The 22,176-nt window shown below is 40.7% G+C and overlaps 1 protein-coding gene across 8 annotated transcripts in view; it reads right to left on the bottom strand.

Annotated features, from left to right (window-relative positions):
* LOC146646710 (traf2 and NCK-interacting protein kinase-like) overlaps nt 1-22,176 on the bottom strand; it is a 55,092-nt gene that overhangs the window by 13,355 nt on the left and 19,561 nt on the right. For 3 of the 8 annotated variants that reach the window (XR_014908708.1, XM_085390580.1, XM_085390581.1), the window contains exons 3-17: nt 15,152-15,208; nt 14,046-14,171; nt 12,613-12,723; nt 11,586-11,676; nt 11,106-11,236; nt 10,966-11,020; nt 10,414-10,492; nt 10,109-10,284; nt 8,419-8,485; nt 8,123-8,321; nt 6,400-6,516; nt 5,145-5,231; nt 3,936-4,145; nt 3,053-3,595; nt 20-184 (exon numbers count right to left, since the gene is read on the bottom strand). Coding sequence is in view for 7 of the 8 variants with exons in the window: in XM_085390580.1 (XP_085246706.1) it covers nt 20-184; nt 3,053-3,595; nt 3,936-4,145; nt 5,145-5,231; nt 6,400-6,516; nt 8,123-8,321; nt 8,419-8,485; nt 10,109-10,284; nt 10,414-10,492; nt 10,966-11,020; nt 11,106-11,236; nt 11,586-11,676; nt 12,613-12,723; nt 14,046-14,171; nt 15,152-15,208 (2,214 nt within the window). In the remaining variant the exon portion in view is untranslated. The remainder of the gene's footprint in view (nt 1-19; nt 185-3,052; nt 3,596-3,935; nt 4,146-5,144; nt 5,232-6,399; nt 6,517-8,122; nt 8,322-8,418; nt 8,486-10,108; nt 10,285-10,413; nt 10,493-10,965; nt 11,021-11,105; nt 11,237-11,585; nt 11,677-12,612; nt 12,724-14,045; nt 14,172-15,151; nt 15,209-22,176) is intronic. The other 5 variants (XM_085390584.1, XM_085390586.1, XM_085390585.1 and 2 more) reach the window with 3 other exon arrangements.

Here is a 22,176-nt window from a genome sequence, read left to right as displayed (position 1 = left end):
CGCGCACACACACACACACCTGTGGTTCGTTGGAACGGTGGATGGGTGGGGTGCGGGCAGGCTGCATGCCCCCACTGCTGAAGGACTCGGAGCGGGGTGGGAGGGAGGGGTCGGAGATGCGGTTGGACACTTTGTGCTGCAGTGCTGGAGAGCTCTGCCTGTTCAGCTTAGATCGCTCCTCCACCTGAGGCAGGTCACATACGACTGTTACTCACAGTGAAGCACACAACACAGCCAGTCACCATGTATGATCCACAATGGGCACCACCCACACACCCATGCACCTCTACAAGCCACTAGACAATCTTAAACATCACTCTTCTCTGCGGTGACAACAACCGCAATGTAGAAGTGTGCGACTGATGGATTGATGGATATTACATAAGAAATTTACGAGAGCCTCTCTTTATATTGCACATTGTTTTAATGACATGATAGGACTCTGCGTGACTAAGTGAAGTCTTGTTTTTCGAGTTAAAACCAGTCTTAACCGTCTCTTCTATGCAATAATAACACAGGTGAGCCATGCCAGACTTCCACAGAAGCCCTTATCAGGGTAAACCAGCAGGCCAACAATAACACAAAGATTTTGTTTTGCACAAAGAATAGGTTTTTTATTCACAAACAGATTGGGCGTCTGACTAATTTATGTCTCAATTAAGTTGTTTGTGGTGTCGTTTCTCCATGTTGAGGAGTAAGAGTGTCTGATGGCTGTAGTGAAAGTTTAAGTATAGCTTCTAATCTGCTTTATCAGATGCCACATTCAAAACAGAATAAAAGAACCACGTAAGCACAACGCAATGTTGAAGTGTTTGTGTAATTCCAGTCCGTTTCCACTGAACTGTGCTCACGTGTGTCAAAGTAAATACATCTGTGTGTGAAAGGGGCAGGAAGCTCCTCTTGCCAGTGTAATCTGATTATCAGATTATCTGCTGTGCAATAGGAGAATGTTCCAAGGGATACGCCCAGCTGCCAAAATCACACTTTTCCACTCTAAACACTCTACCCATCTGTAGTTTCAGGGTTGAGTGATGGCTCAGCGGGTTCTAGTTTCAACAGCCCCAAGGTAAACAAGAGTGCCTTTCTCTTTAAAAGCTTTCTCTAAATCCACAGGAGCTCACATAATCTAGCAGGATTATTTCAGATTATGACCTGGTTCAAAACAACTATGCGATACCGAGCCATTCCTCAAATCTGTTAGGTGCCTGCTACAAGGTCAACTACAACGTTGCAACTTTGACATCTACAGCATCAAACAGCTTTTGTTAGTTCCTTGAATGAAATGCAACTACGGATGATGGAATCAGATTTAGACAAACAGTCTGCAAATAACTGAAAGAAAAACATTCAGTGGTTTAGGCGAAGTACTGCTGAGATCGAAGTTTGATCTGTGGAGTGTAATCAAGGTTAGTATATTGACTAAACAACAAGAAAAGAGAGATTAGAAAAAGATGAAGAAAAACCTTTTGGGTAGTGCATATTTCATTTTTTTGTGTTTGTCATAAGTTTACCACCCAAAAACTCTTTCTATTACAGAGAGAAGAGAATATTGGAGGTTAGCTGTTGGCAATGTTGCATCTACATACAGAAAAAAATACTGTATGAGATGAGGAAGAAGAATAGGTCGCCAGAAAGGCATCTCGGGTTTATTAAAAGGATCCCACCACCACTTGGCCAGCACCCATCACCAGGCTAGGATATGATTTACTGGTTGACTGACCTAACTGGAAGATGAGATGGGTGGGTTTTCCCTGATGCCATCAAATCCAAGATATCTAGAAGTAGGCTCATCACGGTGCCCTCTGGGAAACTGGGTGGCAGGGGCATTGAGGGGGCAGGCAGGGGGGAATGAGTGGTCTAGCTAACTAGGCTACTGTATCTACAAAGTGGTATTAAACTATAACTGAACACAGGCACCTCTCCCCTTGATCTTAAGCCCATAAATAATACGAGCTATATAAAATGAATAATTAAATGTGTTACTAACAGTAAGAAGAATATATATATAAGCTTTATAGGGACAAAAGTGGAAATGTACCTTTTACTGTCTGTATGCTTGAGTATGAACATTCTGCATGTATCCAATTGTACCTCTGTCTTTGTGGGAAATTTGGTACTTTTGACTGTTATGTCAAGCAGTGTTTTAGAAATTTATCAAGGTCATATCTGAGCCATAGAAGTAATACAAAAACTTGATATGCTCCAGTAGTTAAAATGAGTAGAGTGGAGCATTTATGTAATCACAAATATAGAAGTACAAGTGCGCGTGCGTGTGTGTGCGTGTGTGTGTGTGTGGTCTTATATACATGTGCTGGAGCAGAGTCTAGCACTCTGTTGCTCCAACAGACCTGGCGATCTGGGATTGGGATCCAAAGGGAGAGCCTTGTGGGGAGCAGTGAGGTGAACTGTTAGGAAATGACGTTTGGTTAGGCAAGACTAAGGTGGGGTAATAAGGAGATTCTGTGTTGAACCCAGGGCTCTCAGGGGAGAATGGAGGAGAGAAGAAACTGCTGGATGGCGATACTGGGGATGTGGACGGCGACACTAAGGATGTGGAGGACTGTGTGCGGAAAATTTGAGAAGAGCTGCGAGGAGAAAGGCACAACCAAGGGGATGGAGAGTTTGAACTCATTGAAATAATATTATTCATGCTTCTTTTTAGTAACCCTGCAGGGGCAGAAGCACTAAGATCACACATAGAGGAACTACCTCTAATTGCATGTTCCCTCCATGTCTCAGAGGTCATGCCCCTATCGGAAAGAGGGGAAAGTAAGTGATTGTTATCAGGGACTTGGAGAAGATTGCTACTGCTGGGAGCAGGTGAGTAGGAGTTCCTGTGTTTAGATAGGGCAGAACAGAGAGCATTTGCAGGGAAGGACTGAGAGAGTAGGTCAGTTTGGTCAACTGCCTTTGAGTCCAAGTGCATTGTAAGGCTGTCATGGCTCACGCTTTGCCTCAACGATTTGTGCCATCCTCCCGGATTATAAAGCTCTATGTCTACATCTATTCTATTGCAGGGTGAGTGTGACCTGCCACGTCGATGGGCACTAACCATTAAGGACACGGGTTTGGAAGGCGTGGGATTCTGGGTCTGTCCTGGAGATATCGGATGAGGTCGAGCCTTAAGCTGTGACTCTTGAGACATTAGCTCCTTAATGGTTGGCTGACTTGTGACAGATAGACATCTATCTCTATGCTTCCCATTTTGACTGCTAGGCTCTGGTAGATAACACGAGCCTTGTTTGGGGCTCTTGACAGGACCTTTATTGAGCCCTTGGTCAACAGACTTACTGTGCTCTAGGACATACCCTGGGCTACGCCCCCTTCGATTGTGTTTCTGAGCTCTAAGTTCTTTGACCTGCTGGCTTATCTCCAGCTTCAACTCTGGATCTAGGGGTTCACCAGGGTCTACTGAAATACATATATGGGGAAGCTGGCTGGAGAGAAGCTGGGGAGAATGAGACAGAGTACGCTTAGGCGCTTGAGGTCTAGATTGGCCGTGAGAGCTAGAAGTTTGAGGCTGGTTGAATGACTGATGATGTCGAAGGCGGGAACGAGGTGGGTTACCATGAGCATGCTGCTGCTGCTTCGGGACCTAGGGGTCACAGTCAGAGGACATTAAGCAACACAGACACACACAAAGCACACTTCACAGCGTAATTATTAAAGAAACAGAATTCATTTTAAAAGGGTGTTTCGATTAAAAAAAGCAAAGTTTCTCCACTACTCTCCTCACAAAGTTCCTGCTTCTAGTACAACCTGCTAAATAAGATAACCACAATGCAAGAAGGCAACTGGTTGAGGTTCACTTTAAATACATTATTGACATCAGCATAAAAACATTTAGTACACAGACCTGGTGCTCAGAACCTTTCTTCATGGAAGACAAGCAAGTTCAAAAGACCATGCATAGCTTTGCATGCCATGTATATTACCTCTTTAGCCCAGGCAGGCTTGTCGTTAGGATTAACGACATCCTTATAGTGGTAAAGCGGTTTCTTCTCTGCTTGTCTTCCCTCCTGCTGCTGCTGCTGCTGTTGTTGCTGCTGCTGCTGTAAAGACACCAGGTAGGCTCTCTCCTGCTGGAGCTGCCTCTGTAGCCGCTCTGCCTGCCGCTGCTCCTCAATCTGCTTGCGCTTGTACTCCTGAAGAAAGAAAGGTAGAGGGTGAATGGCAAGAAGGAAAGAGATGAGAAACAAAAAAGAGGAAACTATTTTATATGGGAGCAAAGACACAAAGACAAATTAGCACAAGGGAAAACGGCTGAGGCAGATGAGGTACCAGTAGATATCGACACAAAATTTAGGTCAATAGGTATTACGGAACTTTCAGTGCATTTATAAAGTCAGGTAGAAAAACAGTGGATGCGTATTCTAATGATCATTATCCCTCCCTACATGTGCAGAATTTAAGGGTTCAGAATGGCTTGAATAAATGGGAGGAAAGTCCATACACAATATTTCCCTTTTGATTGTATTTGAAAATACTTTTTGTGTGACACAGTCTTCCACATAGTGTCAGATTTGAGTCATGCATTCACATAACAGACCTGACAAACATACAAACTGACCATTGGATTAACCCAATATGGAACACAAACAGACTTTCTACATATAGCTCTGGCAAAAAACCAAACAAAATCTGCAGGAAAAACAGGGAAGAGGAATGTAAGTATTGGAGCGATGGGCACAAGAATAATGACATAGCACAGCACTGGATTTTGGCACTAGGGTCATTTTTGTGGCCTTTGGATCTCAAAAGGTTTCCTTTCAAACTTGTCAGTCTTCAATTTTTAGCTCTAAAGTGCATGAGTGATGCAGTATACAAATACTAAAAGGAAATACTCTTAAAAAAAGAGCAGGGCACTGAGGAAAACAACAGTGTCCTACATTTTCTTTGCATGACATAACAGGGCAGTCAAAACAGAAGTCTTTTTTTCTGTAAAATCCTTTGAGATCCAGCCAACTAAATGATACTGCACATGCGTTCAGTGATCCGAATCAATTTCAGAGGAAAATGTTTTTGCTCAAATCCGTAGCTAATAGGCCAAAGAATATATATTCCATTCAGGTGCATGCAGTGGGGACAGGGATCACACAGCACAGTTGGGGAGCAGTTGTAGCACGTGGGAGGGCTGTGGTTACCAGCAGTAATGCCTGTTCCTGCAGTAGCTGCTGCTGGAGAATCTCTAACTGCCTCTGTTCCTCTTCCAGCTGTCTACGGATATACTCCTGAGCAGCACGACGGCACAAGGAGATAGAAATAGATTGAGAGAAAAATCTGGAGATCTGAACATTTATATACAGGCAGAGAAGAAAGCTAAAGACAGAAAGGGGGAACAGAATAGAATAGAGAATATAATCTCCTGTGGTTCTTTTCAATGAGGAGAAAAGATAATAATAAAAGATATTATATCCTCAAACAATTTTAATGTGTTACAAAGGGAAAATGAGAAAAAAAAGAGATTGAAGTTATCTTTTCAAAAGACTTGAGAAGCGTGGCGGGAGAGCAGCAGAGCGATAAACATTGAGTAGGATAGACAAAAAATACAAGGCTGAACTGCAGTTCAGGTTCACAGAGAGGACAAGAGAAAAAGATGTTAAAAGAGAGAAAGAGACAAGTAAGAGGAAAGATACAGAACAATCAAACTGCATGCATCTATAAAAAACTCTAAAATTGTCCATCCCTATAACGCTGCAAAAATTTCTATGCTGAAAATGCCGCAACAGCTTTCTTTGCATTCTAAAAAAAAAGGTGCAAAGTAATATCTCATGGGAGGGGCTCTACAATTTTGTTATGTAATATTTATATTTTTGCCACACAAACAAGCCGTGGATTTAGAGTTTCCACCAAGGTTTTTGGCACCTCTATCCAATGTAACAACTTTTAGTGCTTTTATGTTCTATACTTTTACTTTTTGAGGTTTTTTATCAAAACAATGGCATGCAGCTGATGAAGCTAGAAAAAAATAAATATTAATTTTGACATAACAAATACTGAAGAAAAACAAAACACTGAGGGACAAGCTGTGGATTTAGAGAAAGAAACTCCGGGGATGAGTTTCCACCAAGGCTTTAAGCAACCTCTGTGTAATGTAACAGTGCTTTTAGTTCTGCACTTTTAATTTTGATTCATGACTCAAACATTGAGCTTCTATATATAATTATATAATTTTATATTAGCAAGTGATGAAGCCAGATTAAAAATAAAGATTAATTTAAAACAGCATTACAAATGTACAAATAAAGAAAGAAATGTCCTTTCCTATTATGTAACTGTATTATACCAATGTGTAATTAGTTTGAGGAATTCTAGGCTAACTCCCAACATCGTGGTTCACATATCTGTTGCATTACATTGTCGCACGACAAATACATGTTTTGCAGTACAAGTATGGACCTGTTCTCTTTCTGCATGCCTCCTCTCCTCTTCTCTACGGAGCTGCTCCATTTCCTCATAACGTCTTCTCTGTTCCCTCTCTTGCTGTTTCCTCAGCTCACGCTCACGCTGCTGTTGCTGTTGTCAGGAAAGCAGGAACGCACAAAGATTAAGGATCATCACAGTGAACACAAATCAGGAAATCATGTTTGTTTGGCACACTTTTTTTGGGTACGTGTTACAACTTCTAGGATAATAACACAGGAAATGAGTATACAAACATATGCGGGCTCAAATTCTAACTAATGTGTGTATTTGGTCACGCGTACAAAGACACAGACACCATTGAAGTGGTGGGTTCATGTAAGTTAAGTCTAGTCATGGTGCTTAGAGGTGCATTGGAAGGCAAATCCTTGGAGAAACCCACAGAGAGCACACAGATTATGGGCTAAGGATTTCCTTCTGTAAGCCTGCTCTCTGGAACTAAGAAAGGGACATTGGGGAACAAGCTCTGACTGTGTCTGTGTAAGTGTGTGTATAAATGTCATTCTTTCTCTACCAAAATTGTGTTTTGCAAATTTAAATATGTGGAACCAAATATTCTTTCCTATAGATAATAAACTATTTGACAGAGGACACAAACATTATTGAAAATGGTTCAATTAGAAACATTATTTACATAGTAGTGATGTTAATTTGTGGTGACTGTTAATTTAGAAAAAAATACCTGAATTTGTCAGATGTATTGCTAATAAGTAAACTAGGTTATTGATGGTAACATGCTTACATATTTTCTGTAGATAAATGTAATTCAGCTGAGGTGGGGCCCAAAGGTTGTAATTAAACCAACTACTCTATTTGCACCACTTCCAAGTAGTTCTATATTCACGTTTGATTTAATGAATAGCATTTTTGCCATTTTTGTGTACTCATTCAGTTTGTAGCATATCTTCAAAATTTCAATATTTGCACGCATGCCCCAGCAATACATTCATAAAACCGCTCCAAGTGGCACACCCAGAGCCACACTATTTAAACCTGTCACGACTGACTTCATAAAGCTCGCTCCCAGTGTTGGTAAGAAATATTGTCTTATTATGGCTGAGACGTTATATCTGGGTGGAGGCCTTCGCAACATGAAACAAAGATGTCATAGCAAAAGCACTGTTGATAGAGGTCGTTCCCAGATGGGTAACTCCCACAAAAGTTGATAATTGTTCACAATTTGTAAGTATAGCTGTCAGACAGCTAGGCTTGGACTTAACACATCATTGTTCTTTCATCCAGCTAGTGGAGGAGCCATGAAACAAGAGAAGCATCCATTGAAACAGAAGCCATTAAATATTACGAAGAGACTGGCCTTCAATCATTTTCAGTCCCTTTGAAATCCTGTTTTGGAAAACTTCAGTGATGGTGATGGGTATTGATAAGCATTGATTATTACCATTTATATGCAAATATCCAAACAAGTTTTTGCATTCTGTTTGTAATTAAACTGGACACTGACTAACAGTGTCTGATTAACAGATGCTGCAAAACAAGAACAATTAAAAGCTGACATTCCTTAGACTTTCCAATGAATTTTGGATCGTTTTTTTTCTTCTTCTCCTTCTTTTTTTGTTGGTTTATGACCTACTATATTTTGTAGTTTAAAATTTTTATGCATGTGTATCTTTGTAGCTTTTGTTGTTTGAAAAGCTACAGTATACTTTCAAAGCCTTGCCTTCACTTCATTCTCTCTTACTTCTTCCAGTCGCCTCCTCTGCTCCTTTTGCTCTTCGATGCGTTTCTGTCTCTCAGCCAACAGTAAGCGCTTGTGCTCCTCATTCTGCTGTTGCTCCAGCTGTTGCCGCCGTTGGGCCTCTGAACGCTCCTTATTGGCGAGCTGTAGGCGCAGGAAGTCTCGCCTCAGGGTTGACTCCCCGGGGATGTTGATGATGGAGCTGGAAAGGTGGACAGTGAAAAAGACCAAGTCTATGTTGGGTGAAGTTGGGCAGAACATGTTAATGTTCATATCTGCGCATTTGTAAAAACACTGACCTCGGGTCACAACTGTCTCTGTCTTCATCCTCCTCTTCACTGCCACTATACTCATATTCTGTTTCATCTGGTAGGCAGGGAGATAGAGTGAGGCAAGTAAGAATGAATAAAAAAGAAGCAGGAAAGAGTAAAAACAATAAAACCTTAGTAAGGTAATAAGCAGCACAGAGCAAAGGCACTTCACGTTCTGAATTTTTCACTTTAACTACCTCTGTTCGTAACAAATTGCTCACGTTTTTGCCATTCCCAGATCATCGTCACTTCAAGGCACATTCTCTTAGCCACTGAATAAGAGTATAAATTGTCATTTTACTGTGTGCGGTGGGGTGGAGAACATTAGCTCAGAGCTCCTTCAGTCAAAAAGGGCCTTAAAAAACAGCAGTCATATAAAAGGCCCAGCTCTTCCTCAGACGCATGCACATGGACTGGTCCTCTGAATGTGACAAAGTGACAGCTGGAGAAGTCACAGCCTCTACAATGGCAAGATATTTCGATACATCATCCCGACGTCCGCTCTGCAGTGTGTTGTTTCCTGAAGCGGTTAATGTCGTTCTTTCTGGTGCAGTACTTTATGCGAGTGCCAGTCTATCACTCCGACACTCGCCAGTGTGTGTTTGTGTCATAATGGAGTTTAATGGAAGTCTGTCACTTTTATTTTCTGCCTTGTTGAAAACCATGAAATCAACGGCATAAGTGAGAATTTGTGCATTTGTCTGAAAGTGTTTAACAGCTCATCCTTAAAGTGAAACATTATTCATAATGTGACTGCGTATCTCTGAGAAAGTATCTCAGTCATACACTAAATCTGTGTGCTTGCTGTTTTTCAGCTGGAAAGATTTAATATGCTTAAATCTTGCTGTTACTGGTCTATATTAGTGGCGGTGTTCATTGTGCTGCAGTCAAATGAGCCTGATTTCTTTTTACTTACTAGGCATAATAGACATGTAATAAGTCCATGTGAATGCACTATACTGCTGCTTCACATTTCACTTACAACAACTTTGGTCAAAGAAAGATTGCTATTTCCATCTCTAGTAGTTTATTTTTGATACTAATAACTTGAAGCCACCCCACCCTTCCCACATATATGGAAACCAGTAGTGAGACTCGCTTAAGCAGGGCTGTCAGTTTCAACCAACATGTGGTTCACTGCATTTATTAAAATGTAGAATCAGAGGGAGGCCAGGCTGAAAAGCAGCTTGTAGTGGCAAACATGACTGTATCCAGGCTAAAACAAGTTAAATAGTGTGTTATTTAAAAGATTTGCCAATAGGATGATAGGATGTATCAGCTAACCTATCAGCGTATGTGTGCTGGCACTGACATGTTGTCATCAGCTAAGGAACCAAGATGGCAGGTTAAGTCTGACGTTTAGTTACGCCTGAAGTAATGCTACGCTCAATTAAAAATAAAGCAAGATAACCAAATCTTTATTGATCTTAACTACTTGTGCCAAAATATATTTGGAGCATGTGCCAAGAATTACACTTTGAAAATACTAGAAAGCACAGGTGTGTCCAAATGAATAGAAACTACAGCTTGGAGGGATGAGTCACAGTGGGGCATAATTCAGAGAAAACATTTTAATATCCTAGTATGTCACTCCAATTAGTGTAAGCATAACTTTCACTTTGTTGTCTGCATGCAGAATCCAAACATGCACACATCTACAACACAGTTTGTCGCTCACCCCTCTCTCCTCTCTTCTTCTTGGTGCGGTCGATGTGATCCTTCAGCTGGATGCGAATTTGCCTCTCATTGGGCAGGTCCTTGATGAATGGGTGTTTGAGGAGCTGCTCTGTGCTGGGTCTCTGGCTGTGGCTCTTTACTAGACAGCTCTCTATGAATGACTGGAACTTCTTTGACCTGAACACACGTACACACACGTCTCAGCAAAAATGAAAAAAAAAAAACCTTTCGCTGTTTCTCTGCTACTGGCACTGCTGCTCTGAAGTATCTGCAAACACGAACTGCAATTATGTGATACACACTCACCACTTCTTTGACTTGAGTCTGGGGGCAGGGTTGCGTGGAATGAGGAAGAGGGCTCTCATTGGATGCATGTCACAGAGTGCTAAAGGTTCAAAATAAGAGAGATGCGAATGCTTTTAGGTATTTGTATTAAGCATTATCATGGCATATAGTCAGAGCCAGCATGCTAATAATCGCTCAACTATATCAAAACAAAATTAGGTCCTTTCTGCAGATTGTGATCAGTTATAAACTGTAGCTTGAAAATAAGTTATTTTTTACTGAACCAAAATTAACTGAAGGGTGGATACAAGGCCTGTCACCTTAATGATGACAACTGTGTTCAAATACCTCAAAGAGGAAAATAACGCATAACAGACCAAACTCTGGGCAGCGGCCCAACAATGTGACACATGATTTTATATCCACTCCTTTGCCTTCGTTAAAATTATGACTTAAAATGGGTTGGAGTATCCTGGACTGAATAATGATCTGACTCCTGATTACAGTGATCTACTGTGGAAGCACTAAGAAATGATGTGTAACAGAGACATAGGTTATTCTTTGGGTACGTACGTGGTGCTCCCTCAGCCATCTCTATTGCGGTGATTCCCAGTGACCATAAATCACTCTGCAAAAGAAACACAAATAGCACAAGTCATCGAAATCCTTAGTGGGTTTACGAATCTTTAGAGGAAAGGTGATTGAAAAATCACCTTGAAGTCATATGTGGCCTCAGGGTTCTCGTCACAGGCAATAACCTCTGGCGCCATCCAATATGGTGTCCCAATAAATGTGTTTCTCCTTCCTACTGTTCTGTCCAACTGGGCTGAAACCCCAAAGTCCACTAGAAAGTCATGACACAAATACACACACAGACAAAACCAGTGAGCTTTACTGAATTCCATGAGAGAGAACATACCCTACAATAGATAGCCCAGTTTACAAATGCACACATACAGATCCCATCTTGGTTTTAATAAGAGAGAGAGCAAGTCATGTCTTCAGCAGTTTGCATCATGGACAGTGGCAGAGCTACAAACGGTTTTGTAATTTGGCATCCAGCATAAAAGAAGCAGGAAAGACAAAGACACACACACACACACACACATCTGAACCATCTGAAACTTTATACTCCATACTGCCCTCCCAATCCTGAAGCAGTTTTGTGAAGTGGAGTTAGATGACAGACTGACCTAGCTTGACCTCTGCATTCTCAGTCAGCAGGACATTCTGTCCCTTGATGTCTCTGTGGATGACCTTGTGCTGATGGAGATGAGTCAGACCCTGCAGACAATGACAGAGACACAAAGTGAAGGAAAGCTCTGTAACAATGAGCCAAATCGTGACAATTATTACATAAAACACTCATTTCCAAAAGGAAGTGTCCTTGAGCAAGACTATCAGCTCTTGGGTTAGAGCTGTGGAACTAAACGTGATCTGTACTTTTAAAAAGTTGCATTGTTGCATTGATTTGAAATCAAGCTGTAAGATGGAGAAATTGGTAGAAACTGCGGGGAAAAAATGTTAAAAGCACTGAGGGATGAAAGAAGAAGAAATAGAAAAAAATGTGACGGGGCAGAGGCAGCAGAAAGAGCGAAAACAGAAAACACAACATGAGGCGAGAAATGAGGGTTGGGAAAAAAAAGAAAGAAAAAAAGTGAATAAAAAGAAATCATTGTTCAGAGCAGCACTGTGCTTAACTGACAAGATGCAGTGATACTGCTGTTTTCTGTTGGAGACATCAGCCCTCGGCAGCTAAAACGTACCATAACAGATAGCAGAGACAAGATGTGGTAGAATGGGTACAATTTCCCAAGAAGAACAGTTCATAACAGAGACATCATAGAAACCAATCAGCGTCTGATTGCTCTCAAATAACAGGCTGGGCATCGATAATTTAACACACAGTCATTTAAAAGAAGTATAAAGGTTTTGAACCAAGAATTGTCGCATATAACTATCCCCGTGCGTACTTTATGAGTTTAAGACAATGTGGGGTTTTTTCAGTTTGGATTATGCCCTTTCAAGAATCAGCCCTTTTGAAATTACTCTCTGATTTTCCACTATAGTGACAGATTGATGCGGTTTTCAATGACTGTCGGCAGGCTCACTTGCTCTTGCATCAGTCTTTGAGAACAAAGAAAACAAACAGAATCAGAGAATCCAGAAAAAAAATATTTCATTTCTCTGAAAGAGAAAGCTGCCAACAAGGTTACTTACCCTGAGAATCTCTCTGCAGATGTAAGCAGTCCATTCCTCTTTCAGAGAGTTGCCCTTGGTGTTCTTGATCAAGTCTGTCACTGAGCCAGCTCCACAGAACTCCATGACCAGCTACATGCACACATGCACACATATGCAGATACAAGGTCAATTACTGACTGGAAGCAAGCGACCTTGTCTTTATCTTTTCTAACCCAGTAACTCTCATAAAGCAACCTCCAATACCAATTGTTTACTTATGAATGTAATCTTTTCTTCTGTATTCTGCTTAACTGACCAATAACACTTTTCTTTTTTCCTTATTATCAAAGTACGAGAGAGCCAATATTATACAGTCAGGTCATTAATAAATGTGCATCAATAGTTCCAAGCCTGTTGGGAGGAAACTGTAGCAAAGCCAAGTAATTCTGTGCATGTGGAGATTAAGGAATCACATTTTTGGCTGGAAAGTAAGAAAACCTTGGCGACACTCTCTTTGATGTGTTCATATAACATTTATAGTCCAGTACTAACACATGTGCATACAATCAAAGAGCCATGTCCCACTTTACCAGCTCTAGTAATAGAGCAGTACACGTGTAGCTCACACACACTGACACAAACAGCCAACAGTGTTGCAGACTTTCTGTCTCTGTCACTCCTTACAAACACACACCCCACACAGACTGCAGAAACTACAGGCATAAACTGACTCGATGGGGTCATGAGATCACAGGAATGAATCAAGTCCATCTCTTGACCCAAACACAATGTGTCTATTCTCTCCTCTCCTCTCTACATCTGTGGAGAGTAGCAGGCAAAAGTTCAGTTGGTCAGTTCTGGCTGCGCTTCAAGCCTCATCGTCATCATCATCATGCTGGACTGAACAGACAACAGAACTCCTCTCTTCATGGCTGTCCCCATGTATTCAGACACACAAAGGAACACACTCAGGAATGCATGAGGATGACACATGTGAAAGCCCACTAAGATACTGTTATGATCACTAACATACTCGAGGAAAAACGGGCCGATGTTGAGTCAGGGAGAATTATGGAGGCAATACATTTGGCTGCTTTGTGTATCTACATATGTTTGTGTGTGTCTGCTCCAACTGTTGTGTGATGAATGCTGAGGGATTAGAGATGAGAGAGCTCCCTTAGATGGCGTTAACAGATGATTTATCGCAGCAGCAGCCAGCCAGCCTCACATTGATTTAGCTACTTATAGCTTATAGCTTTCACTGATACATTAAGTATATATACCATATATGCATTTCCAATTCACACAAACCCACGTTCACTGCACGCATGAGTGCATGCATTCATATAGCAGAAAAGCAAGAAATGGACCGCGACTTTTTCCAGACCTGTCATCCTCTCCTCCTGTGATGCACACATGAATGACCATCCAAACACACAGAAAAAACAAAACACACTCAAATAATGCCGTACCCATAGCTGGTCATCTATGCCAGGGGGATTTTTCTTGATGAAAGCTCCGTAGTAGGTAGCGATGTTCCGATGGTGACTGTACTTCTTCAGCATGTTAATTTCTGCCTTAATCTCCTCTTCCTCATCCTTTTACCACACAGAAAAATTAAAAGCAATTAGACCACAGTCTCCATTTGCGACCCATCAAATAGCTCAATGTGATATGGACAGAGAGTGAAGCTGCTGATGGATTTTCATTTTGAATCCATTAAAAGTCTGAAAAGTGTTGTTGCAAAGCACACAGCTGGGCCCTAAATTATCCACAATAACAGCATTAACTTTTAATTACTTTCATTTCAGGGAGCTACTGCCACAAAGCCAGTTGTTTATAAGAATGTGTCACTTATTGACTTGCTTATTTACAACGTCAGAAAATTGTGCCTTGATTAATTCCTTTTAGTGCTCACTGGTGAAAAAACAAAGACATTTGTTTCACCAAGCGGATTTTTTTCTACAACAGCAGATCATTAAGTTATCAATTTGGTTTTTGCTTCCATTTAATTGTCATTAGTAATTAACACGGTCATTCATTTATTGCCACAGATTTACACATATGCAGCCATTCATATAGTTTTAGTCATGTCTTCATGCTTTATTTTTAACATCTGTTCTTTTCCCCTTTTTACTCTTTTGTTCATCCTTCATATACCTTGCACCCTTTTCCCTTAATCATTCATTCAGGATTTTATTGACTGATTCATTCATTTATCACTTCCATTGTTGCTTAATTCCTGCAGTGCTTTATTGTTTTGCTGGCAGCTAAGTGCTGACAGGGAGGCTCTCTAAATATAGCTGAGATTCCCTCCTGCTTTACAGACACGCCTGAGACCACACTGCTGTCCTAATACTTCCAGCTAATATTACCATGGCAATAGGCCTGTCCTCATTTCCTCTCTGCCACATCAGACAAACACACGTGCACGTACACACACACACACTAGCACTGACTCATCGCTCATAATTAGATGACATGCCCAACACTGGTATAATCACTTGAGATGATATTCTGTGTGTGGGTACGTGTGGGTGTGTGAGCAAATGCCAAAGTGCATGTATGTGTGTCTTACCCCTGTGACATCCATGACCTTGATTGCTGCCAACTGCCCCGTCTTAACATGGCAGCCCTGGTGGAAGAAGCAAAGGAAGTAAGTACAAGAAAAAAGGCAGAAATGTGAATGTTCATTTAATGCAACTTTTTCCAAGAACGCAGCACATTAGCACATTTGCTTCCTCCTTTGCTTTCAGTCATCACACTGAACTTAAAACATTTAGATTAAACAAGAAATAGCATTGTTTAAAAGGAAAATCTGTAATTTCTGTAAAGATACAATCCGCGCGTTATCTTGATGAAATCTGTGACAAACAATTCCATATAATAGGAAGAAATTTGCTCGTTATAATTTGCAGGTCTAGCATATTTATTATCTTTTAACAGTGGAGTCTGGGAAGTTGAAGCGACAGAAATGGAAAGACATATCAGAAATCATCCTTGCTGTCACTCTAGCCAAGGGAATTGCAAATAATGGTCAACAACACAAATCTGTTTCTGAGAGAAATAAAGACTGCCAATCAGCAGACCTTGAATGTTGCCGAATATCAAGGCTAGGCAGAGGCCTGGGGGAGCTACGAGGCATGAAAACAGGAGATTGGAAGCTGAGGGGCAAATGAAAGGCCCAAGTGGTTTGTTTGCAACAGAGCATCTGTGGCTGTGATTAACTAATGAAGCTAACAGGGCTAAAGATGCTAAAACCACTGATGGCTATTACTTTCACCTATCTTAACTCAGCTGATTAGAATGTTATTGTCTGCCCAAATGCCTAGCAGCGCTAGCCCAAACACACACACACACACACACACACATACACACACACACACAAAACAAGGGCAGGACTGTTCTGCTGGTAGAATTGTTATAAACCAGATGGCATTCAGGGCCTGGCTCTAAAGCACCTCCTGAGGGCTTTAATCGAAGGGTCATTCTGATAACAAGCTGTAGCAAATACACAGGCTAGCAATGCTTTGGTAAGAGTAGTGCCAAATTATAGCTTAAAGTTAGTGCTTGCATTGCTTTGCAGTTCATTTGCAGGAGTGATTTTACAGTCTCTGCACCCTGTTATTGGTCATTAGTCACTCTCACTGCCTCACATTGTATTTTCGTGTTGTTTTAGCAGATCAGTTGCATCCACTGGCTCGCCAAAACTCACTTTACCTGATTAAAATCTTGAGAGCTTTCACTGTTTGAATGAGATTTGGATGTTATTCAACAGTGAAATAATGTTGATGGTCAACAAAAGGCGTATAAATAAAGTTGTGTTACTCAATAGGTCAACTGATGTTTAGGTGGATTCCAAATAAACTTCTGCTAAAGACTGATCTAAGGATGAAAGTATGATATCAGTGTTATATAATATAATATATAATCATTCACAGATCATTTCTGTCACCACTTCAAAGGGCACCGCAGTATGTTTCCATTTGAGAAAGTGATATTAAGAGCTATATGTGGCAACAAAACGCTGGTACATTTTATGGGATCCCACAAGATGACAGCCAATATTGTTAACATTATTATATGCTATCAGCTGAGGTCCCTGAACGAGGGAATATTAATTCCAGGAGTTGAATTTTTTATTACACAACTATTCTGGGACTGGAAAAAACTCTTTTAAACTTGCTGATTTATTGCTGAAAAGAAAGTTGGGATTTGAATATGATAATTCATTGTGTCACAATTCAGCACCACACAATGCAAACTAAGCACCACTGGATGGTTGAACACTGTGATCGGCCTCTTTTTCTCGCTTTCACACACACACACACACACACACACACACACACACACACACACACACACACACACACACACACACACACACACACACACACACACACTCATACATAAATATGCAGTTCAGATTCTGTGAGAGTAAAAGAGCTGGAAAGATTGACCAGGGATTTCTCATTAGGATCAGACTGCCCCAATTCCACAAGCACAAGGTCTGGCTTTGTTGAAGACCAACAAAGGAATTACAGCCACTTACAAACCAGAAACCCTCTCTCACACGCTCACACACGCGCACTTCGACACACACAGAAAGCATAATAAGAGCTCCCTTTTTTCTACTACTCACACTGACAGAAAAACTCTTGCAAACACCCACACATGTGCACACAAAGACATGGTGAGTGCGGGAGAGAGAATGATTGAGGGAGTTACGAAGTGGCTGAGAGGGCAAGAGAGAGAACGTGTCAAATACATAGTGGACATGGATATCATCAGAGCTGGATAAAGATTCATTACTCCGAGCCACCTTGACAGCCTCCCTCCCTCCACTTCTCCTTTTTCCTGCAGCAGTAATGCCATCCAGCCTTATTAAATGACCTAGTGTGAAAGGAGCAACAGAAAAGAATTAGCACGGCCTGTTCATCTTCATCTCCTGCTCTGTCTTTGTCCTCTCCCGTTCATTTATTTGCCAATTCAGAAATAGGCTGGGGCTGGGCTATAATAATATTACCAAATTAGGTAACATGACGATGTGTGAATAACATTATCTAAAGAATAAGGAAAGACAAAGGTAAAGTAATAAAACCATTAGTTAATTGGCTGTTTCATCAACAACATGCCAGGCATATAAATAGTTGCCGATTCCTTTTTTTCTCCTCTTTTCTGTTTTATATAATTTGGGTTTTGAACTGCTAGTTGCACCACGTGCAATTAAAGTATCTTAAGTTCTGGGAACTTCCGAGAGAGACGGGTTAAAGCAGTATTTGAACATTATGATATATTACTTATTTGCTTTCTTGCCAAGAATTTGATGAGAAGATGTGTGCCATTCTCATGCCTGTACATTAAATTTAGAATCAAAGCTAGGAGCCAGGCTAACTTAATTTAACAACTTGAAATGGAGGGAACAGTTAGCTTGGCTATTAGACCTAAAATATATTTATAAGCTGTGTAAAAATTAATAATCAGTCCAACATGTCTGTGCGTTAATTACTTAGTAGAATATTAGCGACATATTAGCCAGTACAATGTAAAACCACAGATTATTGGTTTCGCATTTCTGGTTGCGTGCATAAAACACAGAAGACACAAAAATTTAATTATCGAGTATTTGATGTGTTGTTCTCGAAGCTGTCATGTGAATGTTGGTTATGCAAGATATCCTTTCATTATGTACTGTGAAGCATAGCATTCATTTAAGCAGGCCACTACTTCAAGCTCAAATGTAATTCCAGGGCATCAGTTGATCTTGATGCAAGCCCGCCTCAGTTGATGTTTCAGATGATACCAACATATCCACCTAGCAAATCTCTTAAATGGCACGCATACATGCTTTAGTCTGCCTACGGTTGCTGCACATCTGCAAACCATTATGCAACCCACCTCCACCCCAGCTCCTCTTTTTTATGTGGTGTCTGACTTCACTGTCACTGATGTCGTCGGAGCAACATTCTGTTTACAATGCTTGGTTTGGGGTGCTGGTGCATCCAATGGATGTCACATTGGAGATTAAGCTTTTTTGAGCTTTGATAATCAGCAGCTGCAGCCCTTACGATGATAAATATTGGAAAAAGAATTTCACACAGTATTAAAATGATGTTTTTATCCTTCTTCCTCTTTCTTTCTCAGAGGGATGGCCCACTCTCTCTCTGATCTGTCCCATTCAGAAAGACAAGCGCTGAGCCCGAGAGGCTTGTTCATCCCTTCCTCCACTCATGTGTTGACTGCTTTTCTTTTCTGACCTAGATCTACAGTTTCTCGCTCTATCTACCTCACTCTGTTTTATCCCTGTGGCTCTCTCTCTCTCATTATCTTACCCGCTTAACTTCTCACAATCTCCTCTTTATGCCTTTCATTATTTTTCACTTCCTTCCTGTAAATTTGTCGCTTATTTTTCCTTTGTATGTTTCTTGGATTTTGTTCTCTTTCATGCCTCACAGCTCAGCCTAGTGACCTATGAAAAGCAGGTTGAACATGAGCATGACTGAGCTGAACGGTAATGGGAACAAAATACCATTCAGTTTTGAATCTGACAGGCAAATATGACAAGAGCAGAACCTTGCTAATGCATATAGAACCTTCTTCAAACCACAGGAGGTAGTTCACTGAGGTGGGCCTGGGTGTGCATGTAAAATGAGGATATACCGCTGCTTCTGCACACAAACACTTTCATCTAGTTGATCTATTCAGTCATAATACAGAGAATACTGGATAATGAACTTAAACTGAATACATTATTCATCTAAATTAGACAGGAAAGTATCTTTACTTTGCTCAGTATGTCCATAACACATTTTTCTTCCTTTTTCAATCCTGTGGAGCTATTTTGACCACATATGAAAGCAAAACATCTGTCACTCACACACAAATCCACATGGAGCTGTGATGCCGCTAGGCCAGGTGTGTTTGAGCGATAACAGCCTAAATCGACTACGTTTATTCCGCTTGGATGACCGCGCTGTGATGGAGACAGCAAACTGATACCAAACTGATCTCCAATCAGCCTTTAGGTGGTCACATGATGAAGGACTTGGCATCATCCCTCCAGGTCAGGAGTTGATGAACTATTGTATAAGCTGGAAATTCAAAATGGGGTGACTGTTCTTTTTGACGGATCGACCAAACAAACTGAGGGAATAATTTTAAAAATCAAAGCCTCTTACTCTTAATTTGTGTCAATTTGTAAAACTGTTTGTCATCTCCTATGACAGCAGCACAGATCATGATTCATTTTGGCGAAAAAGTTGGAAAATGCCTCTAGAACAACTGAGAGACGAGGTAAATTTAAGTAAATTATGCTGCAAACAATAATGATTTTTCAAATGATTGATTTGGCTTTTTTTTTTTAAATGCCAACCACAACAACTGCAGCCCAAGACTAAACTAAACTGCATGCTTACTCAGACTAGGAAAATTCTTTGTTAACCCATCCATCCCTCCATCCATCCCTCCCTTCAACCATCTTCTTCCATTCGTAGTGGAAAATGCACCTCATAAGGAAAAGCTTCTTGTTTTTCAGCAACTTGGTTTTCAATATCAGGACTAGTATAATCCGGTGTACATAAAAGCATCTTATCCTTATATGTTTTAGCATCTTTACTTAACAACACTGTTATTTTCTTTAATGTGAATTTTTCAAATTTAATCTGTTGTCCCAAATAGACAAGATGCAACCACATAACTAAAAAACTCATAAAACATAAAACAGTGCAGTACTTAAAATTCCATCAGCATGACATTATGAACCACATCAATATGTCAAATACAATACATACAAGACAATTACTGGTGGTAAACGGTGATGCTGACTTAGCCCAGGCAGGTTTAAGCACTCCAAAAGATCCTCCCATGTTTCTGGGAATGAAATTCCACTTCCACTACTTTACCTGAGAACACTCTTTGTCTGTGTCCTAATTTTTTGTAGCTGCTGAGAATTATAATGGACTGATTTGGCTAACCATTCACCATGCTGTCTTTAAGTTCATACTGTCACAAAAAAGGAAAAAACTCCCAACCAATCATACGTCTGATAACTCATCGCTTTCTCATCTCTTGGGCTTTATTTTCCATGTTCATGTGCAGCACCGGGGAGGTGTCAGCCTGACAGAGCACACCAATTCCAGTAATTATCATCAACACATAATTATAATTACTTACTGCTGCCAAGTAATGGTAAAACGTAGTGAAGGACTTGCAGCGTATGGAGAAAGATCTTATGTGTATGTTTGTGTGTTAGGATTCTCTTTATATTTTTTTGCTGTTATAAGTAGCTGAATGTTGACAAGCACAAATGCAGATACTGCAAAAGGAAGTATTTCTTCACCGGTTTTAGTTTGCAGCCTCAGCGAGGGGACACAAACCTGCTAGCTAATGCCAAAACACAGCCCGATACTGAATCTTGTGATGCCCAAGACATGTGTGTTTGAGACTGTGTGTGCACGTGTATATTTTATTTCTTTGTGTGTGCATCTCTGCCCTTGCCAAGTCAATCACACAGACGAGACTCACACACACACACACACACACACACACACATACACAAACACCTCTACAACTCAGGACACATTTACTATGCAGGACACTTCCTGTCGTAGCCTAGCAACGGTCTAAGTTGGCACAAATAAAGTGAACACGATACTAAAATATACGGAGACACTCGCATGCTCAAATACAAAGACAGTCCTGTTCCGGGAGATTGATTTTTTAGAAGAAGAGTTCAGGTGGGATAAAGCGTGAGGGAGAGAGAGTGGAAGAGGACGTGCTGAAGACACGTTCGGTGAGAGAGCGACATTTCATGCTGCCTCTGTCCCTGTGGCCAAGCTGCAAGGTCAGGAGAAGGCATCCAGATTTTCTTTTTGATGACAAAATGAGCTATGTGATATTTTTAAAAAATAAGGCTATATTTTTCCAAATGATTATTATTTAACATTTATATTAATACTTTCAATGCAGTTGCAAACTTTCATTTATTTCAGAAAAAATAAAAATCAACTTGGACACTTGACAGCTACTTAAGGAGGCTGTTGGCACGTTTAATATTGTGACTATAGAGTGTAGCCTTTGGATGTGAAAAGTGAAGCCAATATTCCTTAAAGCTCCATTCCTTCTGGTTGCAAAAAGAAATCCACTTGTGCAGATGTTTTCTGAATGAGAGCATGAAAAAACAACCGTCCTGTTCACGCCATCTATGACCCGAGAAAACAGTTTTCTAATGAGCTTACAGTACGGACCAAACTGCTAGTTCTAATTTTTAATGAATACAAAACTGTTTATTTTGTATACTTTGGTCCTGTGTACACTAAAACCACATAGGAACAGACAGTTAGTGACCATCCAGCAACCACGGGTCAGAGGGAAAAATGTGTATTTTCTGAGTGGTTGCTGGAGGTTGCTGTCTGTCGCTGGGTGAAATTGGTAAAAGAAAAAAGGTGCTAGATGAAAAAGTTTGCTTGAAAGACATTAACTTCTCTGCAAACATTCATCATCTGAGTCTTCACTTCCTCTTTAACTTGAAAAATGCAACGCAAATGAGAAATGGAGAATGTTCACCTTCAAAGTAAAAGTTATGCCTTACCACTGCATTGCCCA

Source organism: Rhamphochromis longiceps, linkage group LG19 (genome assembly GCF_057381845.1).
Source record: "Rhamphochromis longiceps isolate RC_006_pf linkage group LG19, R_longiceps_female_GT1.1, whole genome shotgun sequence".
NCBI classification, from domain to species: domain Eukaryota; kingdom Metazoa; phylum Chordata; class Actinopteri; order Cichliformes; family Cichlidae; genus Rhamphochromis; species Rhamphochromis longiceps.
The sequence above is the reverse complement of the archived record's forward strand: the minus strand, read 5'-3'. Positions and strand labels throughout refer to the sequence as shown.